This window comes from Melopsittacus undulatus, chromosome 3 (assembly GCF_012275295.1).
Source record: "Melopsittacus undulatus isolate bMelUnd1 chromosome 3, bMelUnd1.mat.Z, whole genome shotgun sequence".
Classification (NCBI taxonomy): Eukaryota; Metazoa; Chordata; class Aves; order Psittaciformes; family Psittaculidae; genus Melopsittacus; species Melopsittacus undulatus.
Genome location: NC_047529.1, coordinates 63,688,456 through 63,710,197, shown reverse-complemented (window position 1 = coordinate 63,710,197; position 21,742 = coordinate 63,688,456). Strand labels below are relative to the sequence as shown.

Below are 21,742 nucleotides of genomic sequence, written 5' to 3'. Positions count from 1 at the left end.
ATAATTAAGATTAAAGTGTTTTGTGTATGATTGAAATTAATTACTGCTTTTAAAGGAGAAGAGGTAGTTTCTTAAGAATGACAGGTATGTTTGGTTAAATATTTGCAAAACATATTTAAACCCCCAAAACTTTGTCTGGTGACAGTGCAGAGTTTTACAATGAACAAATCAGCCAGTTTGAATTAATTTGCCTTATTGCTGTATTCAGAAAGGCAGATGCATTTTCTAGTTTCAGCAGCCACCCTTATTCAACCACTAAATAAATACAACAAACATCTGTAAAATAAGTTTTATTGGTTTCTGTATGGTATTTGGAGATTTAACATTCCATAATATTGCATACTATTCATGTGTTCTTTTACAGTAATGGGCCTTCGGCCTGGATTTAAAGATGCACTATTACTATCTTAAGTTCATATAGGCAAATTTAGTTCCCATACATTACATGAACATATTGTGCTGTAAGTAAATTAAATTTCTCATTCCAGATTTCAGTGAACTCCTGAGCTCAAAGTTAAACTTCAGGTAGCAATTGGCAGATCTATTACTAAAATCCTCAGCTGTACAATTTAGGAAATTTAAACTGAGCATTACCTGTGGAGGATAGACAATAGTGCATCTTTTCTATTTTTAAAAAGACAGACCCAACAATAAATATTTTCCAGTTGAAAATGTGTTCTACAGCTAGCTTATTTCTGTGTCAACATTATTACTATTTTCTGATTGCTGCTAGCAACAGTGTTTAAAGCAAATACTAGGAAATTAAAAAGCTGTATGAACCAGTCCTCAGACAAAAGTGCAACAATGAAAAAATTAGATATGATTCAGTGTGTCAAGAGTAGGGAACTAAAAAAAATAATCTTATGCTCTGCATAGTTGCATAGATTAGCTAGTTAATATTCACCTTTAAGCAGAACAAATGGTACCCTTTTAACTAAAGCCAAAACCCCAAACCCCTGTGTTTTTAAACACTTTGTAACTGATGGGGCACTTCAGAGTCCATATCTAAAGCCAAACTTAAAGATTTTCCTCTCACAGTTAATTTTTTTTTTTCTGTACACTGGTTTCATCATCCTATTCACACCCTGCCTGCAAATGGCTACACCAGAGTTGGCCTCAAGTCATTATCTCTGGGGTTTTTATTATCATTTATGTATGTGCTTTTTAACAAAGTGGGATGTAAACCCAGTGATAATATAGGAGAGGCCATCTTGTACATTTAACCTTTAAAGAGTTTTCATTAACAATTTTAGGGTAAATCATATGTTGAGTTTAAATAATGATTTCTATTAGCCAAAGTCATCATTTTTAGTTCCCTGTTAAACCATTACACTTAAATGTATCAGAGGCATGAAATAGTTTATCTAAATGCGTAAAGTGCAGTCACTAACTGTTCACATATAAAGAATAATATATCCACACAACTGAAGACATTCTTTCAAAACAAATTAATACTTTAAATGTCCCCTCTTTTCTTCATTTTCAAGTCTTTACGTAAAGATTTTTATAGTTCAGATTTGGTTTAAATTAGAGAGGCTTATAAATGCAGTTTTTACAGGGTTCTCCAAATAAAAAGCAGGCACAGCTGGTTATGTTATCAAAACAAGGTTGTTAGAAACAACAAAATACCCTGTTACCTGAATATTTTTTCTTACATTAGAAGAACATTGAAATTCAGCATTTACTAGTCATCCTGACAGATTTCCATTATTGTTACCCTGTACTTTGAACAGATGGGTGGTTAGGGGGCACACAGGAAAGAAGGAAGGTCAGTATATGAAAACCTAAAACTATGAGAGTAAAAAGGGCATAAATACAATCATTTAGCATTATATGAAAATTTGGCAGCTGTACTCAAGATTATCACACTATTCAAAACTGTTGTATGCTGTACAAATCTAGGTTTAAAGTGTCATTTGCTAAAATAGCTCATTATTCAGAGTTCATAAAGTAACAACACTCCTATATACACTTCTTCTATCTTTCACTAAAAAGACTGAAGAGGTTTCTTCCCTCCCAGTTACATCTTAGTCAAAACTGACCATTAGTCTTAGAAAATCCACTTCAAGTCGCACGTTCAATTACAATATAGTATATATTGCTGTAACATCAAAATGAAACATCTTAGAATCTTAACTTGCACGGTAAAAAAATTATAACTATAAAATGGTACTGCAAATGATGCTGCCTTTAACCTGTATTTTTCAGTGCATTAACGTTGTTTAGTGATAAGCACAGTGCCATGGGGTAAGTAATTTGAAACTGCAGCTTTTCATGAAGCATGTTGTATGTCAAGGATTTCACTTAACCCAGGAGTTTGATATTAATACAGGTAATAAAAATAATCATACTTCAGAGTTAACCCAAAGTACTGATTTCTCCAAATAAGATACACTACTAATACACCAGAAACACTACTTATATGCAAGTCAAAGCAGAGCATACATTTTTCTGTATTCAAAATTGTTAAGGTAAATACCAGAATTCTATTTCTTTTAGTGTTTAACAGTAAATACTGTATATTATAGAGCCTAAATATTTAGATGACATAAACTTCTAGTTAGTTTTGGTGTCCACATACTTAATGCTATTTACAGTACAACAAACTTTTCCTTCAACTGGAAAACAGTATTTCACTATTCATTCTTCACTGCAGTATTTCTATTGTCTTACCAAAAGAAAACCAAATTAGTCAACTTAAAGAACAATTCAAATGGTGGTAGCGTATTTGGTCAAAAAAACAACACCTACTGTCTAAACTTTCAAGAACCTACTGTACTAGAAAGGCAAACATTGCAATGTTTCTCAAACTAAGTGGTGCTACCACATTTTGACAGGAGACAGCTCTAAGCCATCTGCTTGGTGATTTGTGCAAATCAGCATCCTGTCACTCATAATTGTGGCATTCTTGTGGTAACTACAGCAACTGTTTCCACTGCAAAGTATTGGTGGCTGACTTTTAATGCCATTTAGCAGCTTTAATTACAGAGTCAACACCAAATGACCAGCAAGCTCTCTGCTGATTCCAATTGGAAAACTTCTGAAATAGCTCTCATTCCACATAATTCAGAAAAAGTTTTTCATATACTCAATATTATATTAGGTAATTAGCACTATATATGTATATCTATTATGTCTTTAAATACTTTTTATAAATAAATTCCAACAGTGTGTGGTAAAGTAAGTAATGCATAAAAGTTTCACAATTTAAATAAATATTTTTCACATTCCAATTCAGCTTCTTACAAGCTCATCTTTAATTCATGCCTTAGTTCTGAAGCAATGTTTTTGCTTCAATACGAGAGGTAGATTTGATAGAGACTGGGCAAGTCAAGCCTACTGCCAAAAATGCAACTGTCAGTAACTGTATTGCTGATATGCAGTTTGAGACTACATGAAAATTTCAGAACCACTACCTAAAATTCTACAAAGTCTTAGTTTAACAATTCTTGTTAAATCACATTTAATTCTTTACTTTAGACATTATTACTCACAGTCATTTTCTGTACATAAGAGATAATGAAAAACACAAATAGAAAACAAAGAACAATTGTATCTAACACAATATATAAAAGTGCATGAGCTGTTTCTTCATCTATTTCTGCAAAACATACTCAACTTTTCCTCTAACTTTGGCCATAAAGAAAAGACCTCTGAGGAAGAAAAAAACCCAAAACCGAACACCCAACCCAAAACCCTACAAGTATTTACATTTTATGCTTGTCTTCACTTTAGAAGTTTACAGCTGAAACCCCTCCATTGGAGCCTCCTGCTGTTGAAACAGAAACTGCTGCTGACTTTCATCCACCTGAGGTGCAATACTGGAGTCCTCTTCTTCAACACCAAAGTAATGTTCTATGAGTTCAAAAGCCTTTTGGTAGATCTCTTGGTTTTCATGCCTCTGGAGAAATTCAATTTTATCAAGTCCTGAATTCAAAACGAAACATTTTCAAATTTTAGTTGCTTAAAAGGAATGATGAATTCAAAGTTAAATTAATTCAACTGTATTGAATTAATTTCTGAACTCATGTATTTCTAGTCTTTTATTTCTGCTGTCCAAGCTAATTTTAAAATTATGCTAAAAGAATAACAATTAAACTAAGTAGGATGAGAAGGTGGCAGTCCCAGCACCTACAAAGAAATATGCCATGACTACAAGGAAGTCAAATCTGTGTAGAATTAGGATAGCACAAAAACATTTGCAATAGCAATTTCCAATGTCCCTATTTCTTTTCTTTTACTCTTTCAGTCTTCCCCAACTTTAAGTCCTATCCCCTATTATGGAGTTGTCACTGGGCACAGTCTGCTATCTTAAAACTTACACATTTGAAGATACTATCTTTCCAAAGGCTTATCTCTTTGCCAGCTAGAGAACACAACCTTCACTCTGCTGACAGAATTAAGCACTTGTCAGTTAGGTTGATTCAAAACTCCTTTTTAGCTATTTAAGAAAACTCAGTTTTCATTTGAGTTCGACTAGGAAGAGATTATAAGAACCCTTCTGGTGACTAGAGGCCAAAGCAATAAGTGTGATATAATTAGCCGTTTCCCTTACATATACTCTACAGCTTCAGTAGGCTACACACTTAACTGGTAAAGGAAAAAAAGAACCTAGACATGCAATAGCTGAAACTATGAATGGATTCAAAATATGGAACTGAATAAATTCCAGAAAAGTACTCAGTACTTTGCAATCTGATGTGCAAGTAATAAGTAGTAGCTTCTCCAAGTACACACCCGATTTTAGAAACAAAACTCTGCAACAAGAATCCAGATTTAAAGGCTGCTTTATAGAAAAGTTAGTGCCATCTAAACAGACATAATGTGGTCACCTAGACTTATTATTAGCAGTTTCTGAAACACAAATGTCTGCAAATTTTGTTTTGTCAGAACTACAAAAAGATAACTCTGTAAATAATGCCAGTTTTGCTGTAAGCCATCATTAACATTAATTTTGTTAAATCAAAAGCATCTAGTTGTATAATTCCAAATAGTCATTTTAGTTTTGACATGCTACCTTTAAAATGTGGTTTAATTCAACAACTCTCAAGAGAGTAAACAGAATACTTTTACAAATTAAAAACAAACTTATTTAACTTCATTACCTGAAGCTGATTTTGCCATTACTGGTATTTACTATGCTAAAAAGTGATCTGACTTTGGAAATTAAGTAAAACTGATCACGCACCTCTGTTGTGAGTACCACACAGGAGTATGTATTAAAGTAATAAAATTGTATTTAGGACTGGCTGATAAATTCATCCAAACCAAGGTTCCAACAGATTAGGACACCCATGTGTTAAAATATTCCTGAATGTTTCTCTTGAGAGACATTTCAAAAACTGACCACAGACAAACATTGACAGGCTTTCTGCATTTAACCACTTTCCCACCATGTTAGATTACTTATGATACTTTATGTGCACTTATGCTCGAAGTAATTCTTATGTTAAGCCTACCTACAAATTTCAAACCAGTTTATAATGGTTTTGTTTTCTACAGCTTGAAATAATGAAATTTGGATACATGGATTATAAGAAGTAATTTCTTACCGTATGCTTCCTCTATAAGGGCACAGTAAGGATTAACGCCCATTCCATTTTGCTTAGACTCTTGTTCCCCGAGGCGCAGAATATTTTCAAGTCCATTTAAAGCCACCTGTACTATTTTTGAATCCATCACAGTCAGGAGGTCACACAGAGGCTTGGTACAACCTAGTGCTACCAAATACCTTTATAACAACAGAAAAACAGAGAGGTGTGGGAAGAAAAAGAAGGACTGATAATCCAGCACATATCAATCATTACTAGTCCTTAATTTTGCTTTAAAAAAGTGACTGAAGCAAAAAAAAAATATTCTAGAACATGTAACAACACAAAAAAAACCTTAGTCTGAATTTTAATGAATATTCTAATTTATCCTAATGAGAATACATGATGTGCATATTCCTAACTGAATGTGGAATTTGGAGTCTTTTCAACTCATTTTCACTTATGATCTTCAGATGGGTCTAACTGAATATAAGAGAAAAAGTTCATTTTGGTAGGAAGTTCTTTTCTCAGACATCCACAATTTTGGTAGTGGCAAAACTATGTCTCTAATGTGTTTACTTGATAAGAACACCACACACTGCTCTGTGCTAGTATAGTCCACGCTGTCAGCTCACTAAGATATTAGCACTGCCTGTTATAAAGAGAAGGACATAATTTTAAGTATATATATAAAAAAAGAATTGGACTCTTGAATATTCTATTCCTTTTCCTAACTTTGCGCAAAATTGTGTATGAACTTTTGGAAGTCAGAATCTGTGTCTTTGTTTCTAGTAAGAAAAATTAAGAAGTAATGTTCGCCTCCATCAAAAGGTTGCTTAAATGCAGTCTATTTAGTGGTTTAAAATCATCCTGAAGTTAGACAGTAGCACCTTGAGGACACAAAAAAAAAGACTAAAACTTCATGACACAAATAATATATCCGTATTTTGTAAAAAGAATTTACTTTTACCATGTTACAAACACATTAAAATTTATTTAAAATATCCTAAATTTTAAGATATTACATTATACGTACAGAGTAGTAGCAAAAAAAAAAAAAACAAAACAAAAAAAAAACCAACCACCAGCAAACTTTCCTCACCTCTGATAACCATTAGCAGTTTAAAAAACCCAGAATTTCTTACACTTAAAACAAATAAGCATGCATTTATAGCAACAGATTTCCCATATGCTATGGTATCACTTTCAGTTCTGGCTTCCAAATAATACACTGCCATTTATAAATCCATTTATTGATTGCTGATTCAAACTGATCACTATTCTGACAGAATTCAGGGAAACTAGAAAGTATTTTATAGTAATAATTCAAGAAGTCCAGTCTCTGAAACACATACATGGCTACTGACAGTAAAATTTTAAACTCCCATTTTGAAAAAGTTTAGATGCTTGCTTTAAAATAATACCGATAAGTTTAAAATATATGAAGACACCACTAAAATTCCTGAAGTCTCTCCACAAAGATACAATCCCATTGCAAAAGTTTTCTAAGCAACTCTCCCAGAGTTCTCAATTTTCAACACTGACACTGTTCATTAACTGTTCCAGTTGTGTGTGTTCTCAACTCTGGAAGATAACCCTGGGAAAGCTTTATGTGTAACACTACTGAAACAAAGTAGTATCAATCAATTTATTATTAAGTCTACTGCATATATTTCACTATTTTTTTCCTGAACTTATACATTTTTAGTCCCTGTACAGACCATTTCACGGAATTATAGTTGTGTTTAGGATTTTGTTGCTGTTTGTGAAGATTCAAATCCAGAAATAAAAATGCCTTAGAGAAGATACTCAGGCAGAGACAACAGTAATATATACAAACTTACCTAATCTGTTCATGGGTTCCTCCTGATGTGGCATTAGTTATGGCCCATGCTGCTTCTTTTCTGGTGCGAAATTCAGCTTTTTGAAGAATTTCAATCAATATTGGAAAAATATTTGCATCTATAACAGCCTAAGTGATTAAATGGTAATATTTATTATTGAAGATTTAGTATACACAAAGAACACTAATACACTTCATTACAAGAGTCAACAAGTCCGTTGGTATCAGTGTTTTCTTAGAAATCACCACACGAACTAGAAACATCAAACTGAAATTCAGAACTATTCCAACATTGCACTGCAGCAACCATCAGAGTATCTTTTTTTGATTTGTCTCTGGTGGACAGAATACTGCTTATCGAACAGGCACACTTACAAAGTTCTATGACATCAGCAGTAAACCAGAGTTTTTGAACTGGAGATCAAGCCTCAGAACAAAACTTCACTTTATCCATTTTATTCAGGTTTGTGGAATCCATAGAAGCATTATGTCTACAATTGGAGACATCAAGTAGTAACATTTTCATCTCTGATGTACTCTGATTCAGAATTCTCATTTTTATTGGCCAGAAACTTTTTTTCAGGTAGCTCCAGACATGTGGAGCAAGTCAGGATTTAGTAGTTTCAACAAGGATACAAATCAACCATCACGCAAGTTTTTATCAAAGCAAAATGTTCAACATTACCAAACTGGTAGAACTGTCCACTTTTCCCTGGACTTTCTGGAAGATGTTTTGTTTCAACATTTTTTAAAAAAAATATTTATTACTTTAACATACGTATTACAATGCAAAACAAAATTAAAGAGAACTTCCCCACAAGGAAAAATAACAACTATTGATCTGAGACATAAGAGAAGTATCCTTTCATTTCATTTATAAGCATCAACCACATACCTCTGAGAGAAATTAATCAGTTTCTCTAGTACAAATCACGACAGCTATTTTAAAAGTATTTATGATACCTTTAAAGTATCATAAAGTAACATGATGCTTTAATCATTTTACTCAAAATGATAAAAAAGTAGGAGATTATAGGAAACTCAGAGGAAAAATTTAGAGGAAAAAATTTACATTAGGTAAAATAATACAGTTAATAAAACAAATAATACAGAGTCATTGTAATATCTACTTATTTCTCCTTGTGAAGGAGAACCAAGTGGACTAGTAAAATGAAAACAAACCCAAATAATAAATATACAGGTTTTACCTGAATCTGAGCTCTGTTTCCTGCAGTAATATTAGAAACAGTCCAGCATGCTTCTTTTCGAATAGATTCCTTGGGACTACTAAGCAAGTGCAAGAGACAGGGTAATGCAGAGCAGTTCAGAATCACCTAAAAAATGTGAGAATTTAAAACTGGGTTGCAGAATATGCATATATACACATAGGCTTATGCAATATACATATGTGAGAAAAACACTTTAAAAATAATAATTTGCAACTCATCTATATTATACAAAGTTATCACAGATAACATCCTGCAAACTAGAAGTGTTTAATGCTGTAGTGTGTGAAGAGACAATCCAGCAACTTGAAAGAATGTGCCCTCATTTAAGTTCAGACCAGAAGACTGACAACAGCAAGTCTAAATAAGGCTCCCTAAGGTTAGAATATGAATTAACTGAGAGTATAAAACTTATTTGTATAGTTATTTATTAATTTGGCTTTTTGCAGAGCAGATGTTTTCTGTTAAATTCCTCAGGAAAATCCTCTCTGTCCTGGTTTTGGCTGAGATAGTTAATTTTCCTCCCAGTAGCTGGTGCAGTGCTGTGTTTTGGCTTTAGTCTGAGAATAATGCTGGTAACACATCAATGTTTATGTTGTTGCCAAGTAGCGCTTATTCTAAATCAGGGACTTTTTAGTTTCTCATGTTCTGGCAGTGAGGAGGGGCAACAAGAAGCTGGGAGGAAGCAGAGACCCAAAGTAGCCAATGGGGTATTCAATACCACAGCACGTCATGCCCAGTATATAAAATGGGGGGAACTGGTTGGAAAAGGCTTATCACTCCTTAGGTTGGGCTGGGTATCAGTCAGCACGTGGTGAGCAACTGTACTACACATCAATTGTGTTTTCCAAATTTTTACGTCTCCTGTCTGTCTTGTTCCCTATTATTATTATAATTATTTCTATTACTATTATATTTTATTTCATTTCAATTATTAAACTGTTCTTATCTCAACCCATGTGTTTTACCTTCTTCCAATTCTCATCCCCATTTCACCTGGGGGAGTGGGGATGAAAGGGCATGAACAAATGGTTTCACAGTACTCAGTTTTCAGCTGAGCTTAAGCCACAACACTCTCCTATAGGCTCACAACAAATAATGTAATTAACTGATTTCCTTATTTTCCCTTTAGTCTAGGTCTCTCAGCCTTTTAGACACCATTTTCTTTAAAGCAGAACCTGACTTAGCATTTCCTGCATTTCTTCAAACTCAATTCCATTGCCTAAAATTAAAATATAAATCTTTAGGACAAATGGCATCAGTAAAACTATCACACATGAATTTATGGATAAATCAAGTACAACTGCTGAAGTCAAAGTTTTCACTTGTAAGCACTGGAAGAGTTAAAAATGGGAATGATAATAAGTAAATGAAACTCCAGTAAGGAAGAAAAAGAAAGGGGGGGAGGGGGGAAGGGAGAAGCAACACTTAAAAGTACCATATGGGAATGAAGCAATCCTCTACATTTAATACCGTAAAACAGTGTTCATTCTTGCAGTAACTTAATGTTAAAATAGCAGCCCATACTGTCAAATTAACAACACAGAATTACACAGAGCCTCTTTAACTGATGTATGCAGATACCTGTACTGGACACACACTGTGTCACAATTTCTACAAAATTCTGTCCTGCCAATTATTTTTTCTTAAATCAAGTAGTCTTACCTGTGTTTGGATATCATCCCCAGTAACAATATTTCCAACTGCTCTTAATGCAGGGGATACCACCTTGTAATCATTATGCCTGGAGACAAATATTAAATTGCTTAATATTACTGAGTGTTATAGTTTTGCATTTTCAGTGAACAAGGCTCACTTCAGGTGCTAAATTCTTAGTTATAAAAAACACTGTATTACTTCTTACACCCCCCTGCTTAGCCAAATTTAACAACTGCAAGCCCACAACTGAATTGCTCAAGCAAAGGGCATCTCTCTATGGAACAGCACAACTTAAAGCAATCTATCTGTCCAGCAAGTTCACTTCACCCAGCTCAAGTATTATTCAGTACAAAACTGGAACCTGCACCATTCAACAGCCATAGCAACAGAAGGGGGGTTACTAGGGCTACACTAAAACTTAGCAGTCCTCCTTTTTAAGTGAACCCACCCTCTTTCATTCTAAGTCAATAAACCAGTACATGAAGCCCATATTCAACCATTTGAAGTGCGGGGAGGGAAACCTGTTCTAAAGATTCTACAGAAAGCAACCGCACTGCGTCCTGACAGGTACACTAGTGAGCTTTCCACAGGGAACTGTGCTGACCTGTCAGTGCTGAGAACTACTATCCCTGACACATTCTGCAGTCCTCGTGTGAACACAGGGATTTAGTCTCCCTTTCTAGGAAAATAATGAACCATAAACCAAATACACAGGAACAGTTTAAAAGTGGCATTAAGCCTGCTTCTGGTTTTCCCAAAGCCAAGAACTGTCTGTATTGCAACTACATCTCCTAGAAAGGTAAGAAAATAAAATACAACAGTGAAATTTAGAAAGTTAATAGTAAGGTGAGATGAGAAATTAATTTACAATTCAAACTGGGTCTTCAGTCTTCACCTTTCTATTCCTCTATGTAAATGAAATCCTACATTAAATTTTAAGCGATATAAATGAATACATTGGAGAAAATTCTTTTCACTGTCAATATCAGTAAAAAAAAAAACAAAACCAAAAAATGAGGAGCCAAGTAACCTATCAAGCAACTTAAAAGGTTTCAGATAAATACATATTCATCAATCCACACAAAAATTCAGACTTAAGGTGAGAAAAGACAGTGCAGTCTGAATCTAATATTAACAGTACTGTAAAGACATTTATTTGGTGAAGACTTACATGAGCAACTCTACCAATCTTCGGCACACTCCAGAATCAATAACAGCTTGAATTTTATCGTTGGGGCCATCTGAAAGGTAAGAGAGGGCCCAGCAAGCATCTGCCAAAACGTCTGGGTCACTGCTAAACAGCAGTCTTGATAAAACATTCAAGCAAGGAGCAACCTAGATTAAAGAAAAATATTGCATAAAATTAGGTGGTTTGTATTTTTCAAGTTTCAGAGAACATTCTGCAAAGGCATTAAGGTGAAAAATTACTTCCTGCCAAAGCACATGAGCTTATTAATGAATAAGCACGTAAGTGGAACACTTCCCAATTACACTAGATATCAAATTCAAACAGGTAAACTGAATAAATTTCGATTCACTGCCTACTTACTTAGATATACTACATTAGGTATAGAATTGTTCATAAAAAAAATCTGCTTTTACAGATAACTAGAGGATCAGGAATTACTGATGCTGTCTTGACTCACTCAGTGAATACTATTTCAAAGTAATAACATTTTTTGCTATTACTGTTTTTGTAGGAGTGCTGGATGTTATTTGTGGTAATCAGTTTACAATTGCTTTACCCCAAAGAAACTGAAGAGTCATTCACAGAGGACTTAGCATTCACTGAACTAAATCAAAGAAACAACAGCTGACTTGGGTTCTTACTGTAACTGTAGTCTCTGGCCTTAAATCTTCTACAGGTTCCACACAGAAAAGAGCCAAATGAACTAGAGCATTAACACCACCTGGAACCTGACAGGTTTCAGCTGTATAGCTTGGGAATTTCATATTCTTTGTTAGAGCTTAATTCTTTACCTTACATCAGTTATGCAATTCAGCCTCCTTTAGTGGTCCTTGTGCTACTGTAAAGGCCAAACAGCAAAGGAGCTGTTCTCATTAGTAGCTGCCTACAGGGCATCCTTTTCCACTGATGCTTTAAGCATTTAAGCAGCAAAAAGCCTTGGTTTTTTTTTCCTCCTTACTACCAGAACAAAACACTACTGAAAGATACAACTTACAGCAACTGCGAGGTGATGGATAAATTGACATCAGAAATTCACCATTTTTGCTAGTATCTCTCCAAATATTAAGTAGCAATGACAGTAATTGCTACTTCAAGAGGTAAGCGCCAAGACATGCAAATTCTCTCCTAATTCTCTTTAAAGATCATTTAACCTCAGTCTCTTCTACCAGAACATTCAGTGTTAAGTTCTTTAAATCTTTTTAATGCTGTTAACCTTATGAGAAATTAATTAAAATGAGAATAAGAAGCTTATATTCCTACTAGCCTCTAAAGTCTTCCTGTCTTTATAATCACATATTGGAGAACACTGTGTTACATTAAAAACATAAGTTGAGTCTATCTCCAGATTCAGAGTGTGTGTTACAACATGTTACAAGCATAGGTCTTCTTTGGCTTTCTGATTTGTGAAAGTGAATTATTTTATTATACCTTACTGAAGTCTGGAGGTGGGTTCTTTCCTCTACAGAGATTTGAGAGAGCCCAGACTGCATTTCTAGTTGTTGTAAGACGATTTGAATTTGTTAACAGTCTGTCAAAGAGACAATAATAATAGAAATAATCATTTCTTATTGAAAAGGTGTTTTTGTCTATTATTACTAACAGTACCTCAAATTTGGAAAAGAAATCCTAATACTGTGTCCCAATTTCAATTTATTTCTCTTCATAGCTTGCATGCTGTAAAATTATTTTTTTTTAGAATCAAGTGAATCTGAATAGATTATTTTGTGTGGACAACTCATTACCAAATCAGGTGTATGTATACAAATTAAATCACAGTTCGTATGAGAAATCATTCAATTAATCTTTCCTGAGGGTTTTCAGAAGGGACTAGAAGATGGAACCCTCCCCTGAATTAACTTCAATGTTTTCATTCAGAGAATGCAATTAATAAAAAGAAAAACAGTTTCATTAAAAAAACACCAAAAATAAATGCACACAAACAAAAAAAAAAACGGCCACAAAAACTCAACACCCCAACCTTTACTATTTTTGCTGAACAGAATGTAAAAGATTCAGCACCTGAAAAATTAAGTTCACTTTGAGATACCTACCAAAATACCTAAAGCTGTTAATCCTCAAAATCCTCGAGTAAGGTAATCACAGTCTCCTCTATATTTTAAGCTATTTCACAAATTTGTAAGGCATTTCCTCTGATAAAGTACATTTACCTCCTATTGAAAGTGTATAGTAAATGCTGGAATGATATTCCTAGCAAAGAGAAATTTTCTGGTGGAACACAGCTCATGTAACAGCTGCTCTGCCAGGTCACCCCAACCAAGCAAATGGACAGATAGCAACACTGGCTCTTGGAGCTACTGGACAAAGGTGGAGAAACCAGTCTACTGCCCAGCCAGTTGGAATCACACAAATGCACATGTGAATTAAATCATCTGTCCCATGCTACATATCCAGATTTCTGGCAACACAGAGTTCTGCACAGTACAGAAATTACCAGAACTGTGAAATAACACTTCTCTCCTTTTGCAAACATTGGAAAATTTACAGCCATGGACTACCTAACTAAAGATAACCATGAAGCTCAGGTAATACAGAAACACTGGATTCGTAGTAATATAATAAATGAGAAACAGTCTCAATTTAGCAAAAGGTTTATATTCTTCTTAAATAAATTTTAAGTTCAAGTTTACAGTTATCTATATTGGTATTAATATTTTCTTATTATTAATATTACAGTACTAATTTACAATACTTACTCCAAGAGGGGCGGTAGTATTCCACAGTTCAAAACAAAGTCTCTGCATTCTGCATTATCACCAGCAATGTTACCAAGAGCCCACACTGCCTTAAAAAGCAAGCACTCAAGTGAATTTATACAGATTTATACAGATCATATCTAGATATTTTACAGCAAATATAATAGGATTTTTAACAAAGTATCATTCCAAATATAGCATTTCAGAAAACAACTGATTTTTTTATTACATTTTTTGTGAACTTGCGCAAAGTCAATTACCTATTCTGAAGTCATCCTTTCAAATCTTCTGTTATGAAAATATGTTGATTCACATGGGTTTTTTGGTTTTTTTTTACATAAAAGGTATGTATATACTCTTTTCAGTAGTTACATGTGTTACTATGTGTAATAGATGGAATAAAACTCAAAAGTTGCAAGCAACATATAAGGAAGAAAAAGTTACATCACAAACTTTCACCATACAAACTTTGAAGCATGCCGAATAAAAGACAGTAAATTACAGCCTCTCAAACATAACAACCCCCTCCTCACCAAAACCAAATCAAAACACAAGAGAAATTAGATATTTTCTTTAAATTACTCAACAACATGAGATAAATACAGGTTCAAAGATGCCAGATGGATGGGCTAGTCGGCAAATGGGGCTCAAAGCCTCTCTAAGAACATCCCCCCCCCGAATTTATAAATTAATTTTAAGTAGTTATAAAACAGTTACCTGCTCCTGCACATCTTCATGCTCTGAACTAAGCAACTTAATAAAAATTGGAACAGCTCCAGTTTCAATTACAACTTTGGTGTGCAGAAAAGTTCCAGAGGCTATGTTTGTCAAAGCCCAAGCTGCTTCAAACTGTTTAGCACAAAGAAGATGATGTTAAAACACTGAGCAGTAAAACTTAATGTTTATGCAAGTTTTCGATGCAAGAGTTGCAGAGGTCAATCTTCCAACTTTTTTCTCTTTCTACCGAAATGCAATTATTACTATTATTGTACTTTCTATACAATAGAATAATTGACATTGACAAAATCTCTACTAAATAAAAACTACCAGTAGTGAAGTTAGCTTTAGGTTTTGGCTTGCAGCACAAACTTTAAGGAAGATTACAAATCTCTATTAACTAGTATAAATCCCTTCTGTTTACTCTATATTAATTCTTCTAGTATGAATGTACACAGGACCCAAGTTCCACACATAGACAGAACTAGTTACTTCTATTTTAATTATCTATTCTTCAAGGGTTTTCTAAAAGGGTTTTGTCAAGCCTTTCTGTTCCCTGTATTTTTTTTTCCTCTTTTCTAAAATTTCCACTGAAAAGTACTACAATAGACTCAACACAAACAAAAGTGATTCTGCTTACACATAAGTGTTGATAATCTTAACATATGACTCTGGAAACCCTCCTGAATACATTCTGCTTTCAACACCCAAGTATTTGAGCAGGTGAATACATAACCCTAAAGACTACTTTGAAATCAACACGAATTCAATCACAGTTTCAGTGGCAATAGCTGACATTTCAAACAACTAAAAATTTATAGCTTCAGTGGTTAAAAATAAAACATTGCTATTAAAAGGAAATAATTAAAAAACATCCCATTCCCGCCCCCCAGTGAGTACAAACCAAACTCACTTGCAGAGTGTAATTCTCATTCCTCTCTAGAAATTTCACAAATCTCTGTACTACTCCTGGTTTTTGTATAACTTCATCTATAGGTGGGTTAGGCTCTAAGGAATAAAACCAAACATATTTGTGTTAAGCCTAACAAAAAACACCAAAATCAAACACTAATTAGTTTTTCAGTATGACACAAAACATAAATATAATTCTCAGTTTTTATCATAATTTTTAGCATTCAATCATTTTAATCTCAAATGAAGGTGCTCAATTCTTGACTTTAGAGGACTGCAGTATCATCTCCATAAACACCCTATTATGTATAATACTAATACGTACTATTATCCATTGGCACACTAGTAATGCCTTACAAAACACTGTTCCTTCAATCAGCACCTCAGGTCAGAGGAATAGCAATTATCATTAGATGCTATTTTAAATGACCACACATACCTTTACCCATCATGCTATACAAATACTAGCATTAATTTCAGACTGCATGTCTTACAGTCTCAACAAAAACAAGTTGCAACTGTTCTCTGGCACCATATAATTCTTCTCCCCTCAATTACAGAATGAGAATCAGGAACGGAATCACTGCAACAAGTACTGTAAGTAATATTAGTGTGTAGTTAGGTCACTGTCCTGGACACTTCAATCAAAATATGCTTGCTTTTGTTACTTTGCCTGAAGGACTTAAAATTAGAATAATTAAGCTTTCTGTATTTAGCCATTAGGTTTAAACAGATTTGGCACGTTTTTTTTCTACAAACAGAACTAGAAGCTTCAGCAAGCTCTATTTTAAAGTAAAACAAAACTAAAGGTTAACTGACTATGACTAAAATAATACAAAAGGCACACCAACAGCAACGAAATAATCAGGCAATGTTTATGTACCTTTAGATAGCAATTTTCTGAATTTCTGAGTTGCTGTGAGTTGCTGATCAGGATCATCCGAGAAAATCATCTGCACCATATCTACTGTAATAACTTCTTCCTAAAAATGAAAGGAGGATTTCTTACATCTAATACTATGCACATTAACAGACAACATTCTAAGCACACTCTAAAGTATTACCTCTGGAATAGGTACAGTGGAGCTGACATCAGGATCCTGAATTGGACTTTCTACCATAGATTCTTCGTTTCCCGGTAGAGAAACATTTCTGCGTTTAAACAGCTAAACAAAGAAGAAATTTTGGGAGTCATCAGTACCCACTCTATGGTAAATTTTAATGACATACATCTGAAGAAATGCTTTCACCAATACTAGTCAAAGTATTTTGTTTACTCACCTTCCCACTCATCCATGCAAATGAAATTCTACATGAAAGTTTAACGAGCATAAAAGAGAAAAACACTACTATATCTGTATCTTCATAAACTGCACAACACTTGAGAGAGACACTTAAAAATTCTTCTAAATCTTTTAAAGATTTTTTAAATCTTTTGAATCTTTTAAAGATTCTTTTAAAATATTATTTTTAATTAGCAAAGATTCATCTCTTTTTCCACATGTAAGAAAAAGATACAGATATTTGCGCTTTTAGGCTTTTATCCCTCATAATTAGCATTTATTTTTAAGCAGGAACAGTACCCTACAACTTACTTTCTCTGTTTTTATTTTATAGGTTAATATCACCAACACAGAGCCAACATTTGTATTTCAGCACACTGCATTCCTCCCTGCCACAGAAGGTCTAAGATCTATGTTCTTTCTCTGAATGGCAATTAAACATTGCCTATATTTCAGGTACAATTGCAGAAAGATTAAAAAAAAACAGAATTTTAATATAGTTGGATAAAAAACAGTGTAGCTTCAAGGTGAATTTTTAAATTATGTTACATTAAACATTCGCTATGTCCAAAAATTACAGTGCATGCAGCCAAAAATCCATTGGCTGCTTGCACTGCCTACCCTCAAAATACATACCTGCACTTTAGTATTTAATCAGCTATGTTTTACGAATGCCTCTTCATTTTCTGGCATACAAGCAAAATATTCACACTAGCCTGTTTTCTTCCAGACACCAAACCTAAATTTTTACAGTACCACATTTACAACTACTGTAATTAACAATTGCAAGAATATTAACATTGGTATATTTAAAAGTAAATGTTAGAATCTCAGTCCTGTTACCAAGATTTCACTGTAAGCACAATAAAGAAACCTCTTACTAAACCTTGAAGGTTTTGTCCTGTGGGTATCTATAGACACCTAGATTTCTACTGTTGTACATACCCAAAACTGCAGAAACAACTCCAGTCTACACCTACCCATATTTCAAACCAAGGCGTTCTCTCCCTTCTTCAACACACTTTTGGACTGAGCACAATCCTGGGAACAAAACAACTGCAGAATCCTGGATGTAACCAAGATTTAATTCCATTTAAGCCCACAAAGGCAAAAGAAAAAACATTCCTCTTCAGGAAGACCAGTCATTCTTTCTAGCATTCCAGTCATTCTTTCTAGCACTCAATAAGGACATAGCAGCTCTTGATTGACATGTATAAACTGTTGTTGTTTAGGATCATGGTCTATCTACCAGTTAGAATTTCTTCCGGAGCAAAAGCAGTCTCATCTCACTGCATAAATGTGTTGTCTCCAGCTCAGGAAGAGTAGAAAAGCACCAGTCCAACATATTAAGATCAAGGAGAACATAACACCATTCTCATTGTTACGACAGTTAGCATGGGAGAGAAAACACACGTTATTTTCAGAATTTACCTAGGGGGTATCTACTACAAAATACACAAACAAAACTTTCAGTAGGAACTGCAATACAGTTACCCACTCACAGCTAAATGCTCCAGTATCATATGACTTCTTACCTCTCTGCCCTAACTAATTTAAATTCTTTTCCATGCAGTAGCACCACTTTCTCAGGAGAAGGGTAAGTATTCCCACCTCAGAGAAGACAGTAGATCAGTGCCTGGGACACTCTCTAGGTTGCGGGAGACAAATTCAGCCACTTTAGACCAAAGAGAAAAACAAACTACATTCCTTAATTTCCTAGCAAGAAACTACTAAACATTTTGGGTAAAAGAACTAACACAAACCACTGAATTACACAGTGCTCCATGTACTCCAATCACTAAAAATTCAACAAGGAGAATGGCAAATTGTGTATGTATCCAGGGACATATGTTCAGAGATCACTAACTGGCAGCCAACTTACTAAGTTACCATAAAAAAGCTCTTGGGCATTTGAAGTATGGCTTCAAAGATGAAAATAATCCTCAGCCTTCTAACAATACAACTTTAGCCCAAACTCTGGAAGAGAATGCAAGGTTTTTACTCCTTACAGGAAAAAAAAAAGTATCCTTTCAGACCAGTCTTACATGTGTAAACGAAGAGTAAGGATTAAACTTAAGACACAGCTGTCTCCTCTGTGTGCCCTAGTGACTCAAGTGCTCCTGTTGACTTTTTTGAGAGGTGCCTGGTGCTCTCCAAGTGTGCACAGAAAACAGTCAATCTGGTGCTCCAGATTCTGCTCCACAGGAAGGGTCTGCCCAAGTCCTTTCATGTGTCTGCATCCGGCTTCATAAGCACTTAACAGCTCACCAAGATACTCACTTGCTCTTCCCTTTTCTGTTTACGAAGCTGGATTCCCTCCTCCTCTCTTCGTCTTCGCATTTCTTGGGGGTTAAGTGCATTATTCTTGTAGCTTTTCATTCTGAAATTATCTTTACCTGGGCTCGCCATATTGTCTATTAAAAAAAAAAAAAGTAAAAATTACTCCACAAGGCCGAACCTTGCAAGGCAAATATGGTACCTCCTTTAATACAAAATTATCTACAGCAGCAGCTATATATTCCTGTAGCTGCTTGCAATACCCAGTTCATCAATAAAACCTCTTAGGTAGAAAAAAAACAAGAGAAAAAGCTTTGCCTAGACAGGCATTTCTAAACTGCAGATTAAACTTCAGTTCATTTCACAAAAAAAAGAAATTATGGGTTTTATAAGCAAACTGAGAAACTAAAAGCAAAATTACGTTGTTAATTTTTGACTGTCACAAGTAATTTGCTTCCTCCTCTCATAAAGGAGGCCTTAAATGTATTAGAAAATAAGGACAAATCAATGAAGAAAACCTGCAGTAATTACTGCTTCATTTAACATACATTGTTTTTGGGTTTTGTTTTTTCTTATGCTTATCTTGCAAACATAACAGAGGACCTAAAAGTTGTGCTTAATTACTTCTAAACTGTATGCAGAAGAACAAATTAAGGGTCAGTAGCACCAGACAAGCATACTCTTTCCCATTTTAAACTAGTGAAATGATAGATTCATTCTAATTAACAGCTCTTTTGATGGATTAGAGGATTAGAAGCTAACTGTCATTTTAGGCATATCTGTTGGGAAAAGATAAAAGTGATAAAATCTGATTCTGTCACTGAAAAGATCAAACTGATTGAAAAAGGCAGCTAATAGCATGGTGCTAGCTTTTAAAGCTAAAATTGTAACCTTCATCTAAGAAATAACTGTCAAAAATATTATTTAAAACCCTACATGAACTCTACTTGTCTGGAATTCTTCCACAGGAAGAAAGCATCTGAACTACAGCTCCTGAAATGTACATAATTCTCTATAAACTTCCATGCTGGAATTACCTTTTTTTTTCATTCTCTTCTTTAATGTATCAGTAGTACCATGGACTACTGAGCAACAAATATAAGCTGCGAGAGAAAAGAATCCACAGAGGTATGCTGGTACCAACAAGACACTCTGAGGACTCAGCAGCCTGTTTCACCCAAACACATTTGCTTCACAAGAAGCTTAGTAAACTACTGCCATCTCTGGACCACGAAAATAAGTGTGCCACTGTCTAAAGCAATTTTCTCTTAGTTGTCATGTAACTTTTAAGGTACTATTTAAGGAGATAATTTTTCCAATAACAGTACTGGCTTAACTAGTCTAGAACATCGTCACTTCCTTAATCACTCGCACCTTACCAATTTAGTTGTGGAAGTAGAACTGTGAGGCCAAGCAATGAAACAACGTCCGTGTGCACTCAAAGTCACCGGGTTTAGGTCTCCAGCTCTATAAAGAATTACAAAAGCTCAACCGGAAGGAAGCTTTCTTCAGAGCTGTATTCAACAAGAAAAGCTTATGATTTTGTAGCTTCATTCTCCCAACAAAGATTTCGGTATAGACATCATAAGGGCAAGAAGACTGGCAGCCCCTGATGGATTCAAGCTTCACGCCTTCTGCATCTAGGTCCAGGGAAGTCCACATTTCTGCTCTGCAAATTACGGTCGTTTTAACACTAAAACTCTCCACCCACCGTATCCTGCATCTCGCCCACTTGTTGTGCCTAGACTAAGCCCTATCCTACTAGCATTTCTTTCCTCCCTGCCTACACAAGGTTCCCTAAATACCGCGCTGCACTGTACCAGCGTCCCTTCCCAGACTGGCAGCGCCGAAGGAGGCCAGGCACTGCCTGCATGCTTTGCACCGGCCAAGTCAGATCGCACGCCCCTCGCCGACTGCTCGGCCGTGAGGACACCTACCCCAGCCGCGAAAAGCGACTGGCGAAGAGCTTCATCCACATCCCGAGAAAAGGGGGTGAAACCTCCCTTCGCCAGAGGCAGGGCGTGAAAGCTGTGTCTTGGCAGCGCTGTATCTGGGAAAGCAGCGGCGAACAGAATGAGAAGACCCCGTCTCAGCACCGACTGCCCCATCTGACGGGGACCGAGCTGCCGCGCTCGACAACGCCTCGCTGCTGCCTGCGAGAGACCGGCCTGCGCTGGAGAGCTTACAGCTAGAAGCAACGTACCCAGCCTCGGAGGAAGTACAGCCCCCTACCCCTTCCCACCGACTCTCGGCGCTCTTACCCATGGAAGCGGAGACGCCCGCAGCCCTCCAAGCGAGCAGACCCCGGTCCGCTCAGCGCCGGAACCCAATCGCAGCTCAAGATGGCGGACACCACCCCCTGCGCTCCGCGCAGCCCGGGAGGGTGGGCCC

The 21,742-nt window shown here is 35.5% G+C and overlaps 1 protein-coding gene across 3 annotated transcripts; it reads right to left on the bottom strand.

Annotated features, from left to right (window-relative positions):
• Positions 1 to 273: 273 nt before the first annotated feature.
• On the bottom strand, positions 274 to 21,691 carry KPNA5 (karyopherin subunit alpha 5). 3 transcript variants are annotated; one of them, XM_031054012.1, is made up of 15 exons: positions 21,613 to 21,681; positions 20,731 to 20,818; positions 19,355 to 19,488; positions 16,856 to 16,957; positions 16,675 to 16,774; positions 15,793 to 15,887; positions 14,880 to 15,011; positions 14,163 to 14,251; positions 12,877 to 12,976; positions 11,431 to 11,594; positions 10,266 to 10,344; positions 8,583 to 8,708; positions 7,376 to 7,503; positions 5,553 to 5,731; positions 3,740 to 3,927 (listed from the first exon to the last, which is right to left on the bottom strand). In XM_031054012.1, exons 3-15 carry the CDS (start codon positions 19,481 to 19,483, stop codon positions 3,740 to 3,742), a joined length of 1,611 nt encoding a protein of 536 aa, XP_030909872.1. In that variant the 5' UTR covers positions 19,484 to 19,488; positions 20,731 to 20,818; positions 21,613 to 21,681. The 3 variants fall into 3 exon arrangements, with proteins under 3 accessions (XP_005154762.2, XP_030909873.1, XP_030909872.1); XM_005154705.4 differs by lacking the exon at positions 20,731 to 20,818 and having other exon boundaries at positions 274 to 3,927; positions 21,613 to 21,691; XM_031054013.2 differs by lacking the exons at positions 19,355 to 19,488; positions 20,731 to 20,818; positions 21,613 to 21,681 and adding an exon at positions 18,055 to 18,116 and having other exon boundaries at positions 274 to 3,927.
• Between the last annotated feature and the right edge of the window lie 51 nt (positions 21,692 to 21,742).

Bases quoted from the DNA above. Each gene is read 5' to 3' on its own strand.
- KPNA5 (XM_005154705.4), bottom strand. The intron at 16,775-16,855 runs GTAATACTTTAG...TTTCATTTTTAG, and splicing joins CCACTGTACCTATTCCAGAG to GAAGAAGTTATTACAGTAGA. The intron at 8,709-10,265 runs GTAAGACTACTT...CACATTTTTTAG, and splicing joins GGGATGATATCCAAACACAG to GTGATTCTGAACTGCTCTGC.